General features: G+C 38.3%; 1 protein-coding gene across 3 annotated transcripts; it reads left to right on the top strand.

Annotated features, from left to right (window-relative positions):
- Nucleotides 1-387: 387 nt before the first annotated feature.
- On the top strand, nt 388-1,656 carry LOC109341591 (protein SRC2-like). 3 transcript variants are annotated; one of them, XM_019579530.1, is made up of 2 exons: nt 388-1,079; nt 1,116-1,656. In XM_019579530.1, exons 1-2 carry the CDS (start codon nt 536-538, stop codon nt 1,571-1,573), a joined length of 1,002 nt encoding a protein of 333 aa, XP_019435075.1. In that variant the 5' UTR covers nt 388-535; the 3' UTR covers nt 1,574-1,656. The 3 variants fall into 3 exon arrangements, with proteins under 3 accessions (XP_019435075.1, XP_019435074.1, XP_019435077.1); XM_019579532.1 differs by having other exon boundaries at nt 390-988; nt 1,130-1,656; XM_019579529.1 differs by having other exon boundaries at nt 389-1,656.
- The last annotated feature ends 1,313 nt before the right edge of the window (nt 1,657-2,969 follow it).

The raw sequence follows: 2,969 nt of genomic DNA, 5'->3' as shown, positions 1-2,969 counted from the left end.
AAGAGCATTCCTTCCATTAAGTTTATCAAATTCTTATTGAAATAATAATATCCATCCCTTAAGAATATGAATGATATCCTTCACTAAAGAAATTGTGTGAAAAATTATATAATAAGTTGTGAGACTAAATTAAAAATATGAATGATATTTACTATTATATGAAAATATATATTATTCTTTATTATTATAGATATATATTAAATTATAATGTGAGACTAAAAAATAAGTATGTAGTTATAATTGGCCAAAATAAATATAACAGAAGAAAACGATATCTAAAAATGAAAAAGTAACAAAGAAGTTATCTACCAAAAAACACATTAATAAGTTAACGTGTTAATTTAATACCTAGAAGATTCCTAAATTCGTGTATATTAAACCACCATCCATAGTTGACAATCGTTCATTCCAAAATTACCATCCAATCCCTACTTTCACGTCCAAATCGCCAGCCAAACCAAATTTCTAAATACAAAAACCTCTCTCAACATTTCATTCCTTGTTTTTTGTTGTTCCATAATTGTTACCTCTAACGATGGAATACAAAACCTTAGAACTCAACGTTGTTTCTGCAAAAGACATCAAAGATGTTAACCTCTTATCCAAGATGGATGTCTACGCCGTCGTTTTGATCTCCGGCGACCCCAATAACCTTCACAAGATTAAGACACCGGTGCATAAAGATGGCGGCACCAACCCCATATGGAATTTCTCTTTGAAATTCACGGTCAGCGATTCTCTTGCACAGCAGAACCGTTTGAACCTCGAGATCAAGCTTTTCTCAAGTCGCACCGTCGCCGGCGATACTATTATTGGCACCGTTCATATTCCGGTCAAGGAGCTTATTGACAATCCTGGCGATGGATCTTTCCGACATGTTACGTATCAGGTGAGGATGCAATCTGGGAAGGCGAAGGGATCGCTGAATTTATCGTATAAATTCGGTGAGAATGTTGCAGCTCCGGCGAAGGCAACATCGGCGCCGCCGGTGGCTTATCCACCGGCCGGGTCGGGGTATCCTCCACCGGCAGCATGTTCGAAGCAGGAGCAGCAAATGGGTTATCATTCACCAGCTCCTGGATCAAAGCAAGAGAGCTATCCTTCACCCGCTGCAGGATCAAAGCAGGAGCCGGTGATGGCTTATCCAGCTGCGGCGGCTGGATCTAGTACAACACCTCCGTATGGAGGTGCAGCCTATGCTCCGCCGCCGCAGCAATATGGGTATGGGTATCCACCCACTCAACCTGGCTATGGGTACCCACCACCTCAACAATCGGGCTATGGTTATCCACCACAGCCCGGTTATGGGTACCCACCTGGTCAACAACCAGGGTATGGGTACCCACCTCAACAGCCAGGTTATGGGTACCCGCCTGGTCAACAACCGGGTTATGGGTACCCACCTGCTCAACAACAGGGAAAGAAGAAGAACAAGTTTGGAATGGGGTTGGGAGCTGGGTTGCTTGGTGGTGCTCTGGGAGGACTTTTGATTGGAGACATGGTCTCTGATGTGGGTGACTATGATGCTGGATATGATGCTGGCTTTGATGATGGCGGTGGATTTGATTTCTAAGTATTTGTCTATTTTTGTTTTTTTGGATTGTCCTATTGCTGTTTGCGGCTGTTTGATTAGCATGACTCATTATATTATTTTTATATGATGTATGATTAGTGTTTTAAATTGGGTTTCTGGTTAGTTGTATTTACCACAAATGTCAATGTGGAAACCGCAGTATTACGGCCACAATTATAGTATAATTTAAAACACTGATATAAATGACATGTGTGCTCTTATTTGTGATCTTTATGTTAGTTGGAGAATATGTCATGTTCTTACAACTTGTTGTTCCCTGCATGTTCTTGGGGTGATTCAGACATGCTTATAAATAAATAAAAACCTTTTGTCTGATTGGTTAAAGTCAAAATTAAGTGTTCAATCTTACTGAAAGCAATAATCTTTGTGTATCTCTTTGTCTGGTCTTTGTGTATCTCTGTCTGGGTGTAATGGGATCGATTTATAAGGTGGTTGGAAACTTTAGGAGGATATTTGGTGAACCAAACCAAAGGGCTTGAATAGTCTCATAATCTCAAACCAAGCTACATGATCAACTTTTGTTCATCTGCATTTGCAAAAATGCTCAAACAATACAAAGAGGAAAATTGTATGATAATTCCTCTATTCTTTGGTTTGGTCCTGCAGTTATGGGCAATGTTTTAAATTGTGAATGGATTCACAATTGTCTCCATTTGTCCCAATTACGGAAAATTGTGAAAAGATACAGTTGGAGAAGCCACAATTACAATTGTGAAGCCTTTACAGTTGTCCCAATTACTTATACTAATTTTGCTAACAATATTTTTAAATGCCGCTTAAGAATCAGTAGCCAAATTTGTTTTTATTAATACTATAAGTAAATTTATCAAGAATAGTTAATCTAGTAGTGTAAGACATCACTAGACTCTCATATAGGTTAAAAAGTTAAATATTTGATTTATGTGAGCGACAATTATTGGGAAGAACAACGATATATTCAAAATGAATTAAGTCCTTGTTGGGTAATAGAGTTATGGAAACAATATCACATAACTAAAATAGAATTAAGAAAATAGGAACTAACACACAATATTGAACATAGAAAAACAGTCTGAATAGCACGGGATAATTTTTACTGACTGAGACACAACTAGGTTGCTCTCTAAGATGTTTCGTGGTACTGTTAAAATTGTGCAAGCAGACTGTCAACCACGTTGTCCCCAAGATAAAACATATCAGTTCTCTATTATACGATTTCTTATTGCACTGTAAGATCGTTCTCGAATACACCCACAATATTGATTATCAGTGTCAGTTCTCGAAATCCTACTTTGTCTGCTTGTATAAATTCTCAAGTCCCACGAAAAGAAAGAGGGAGCGAGTTTTGATGATGGGTTTGTAGCGTGAGGTCTCCAATGGATCCCTCATACCGACG

Source organism: Lupinus angustifolius, unplaced genomic scaffold (genome assembly GCF_001865875.1).
Source record: "Lupinus angustifolius cultivar Tanjil unplaced genomic scaffold, LupAngTanjil_v1.0 Scaffold_511, whole genome shotgun sequence".
Lineage (NCBI taxonomy): Eukaryota > Viridiplantae > Streptophyta > Magnoliopsida > Fabales > Fabaceae > Lupinus > Lupinus angustifolius.
The sequence above is the reverse complement of the archived record's forward strand: the minus strand, read 5'-3'. Positions and strand labels throughout refer to the sequence as shown.

Excerpts from the sequence above, each read along its gene's own strand:
- LOC109341591 (XM_019579529.1), top strand. The coding sequence starts at position 536 with ATGGAATACAAAACCTTAGAACTCAACGTTGTTTCTGCAAAAGACATC.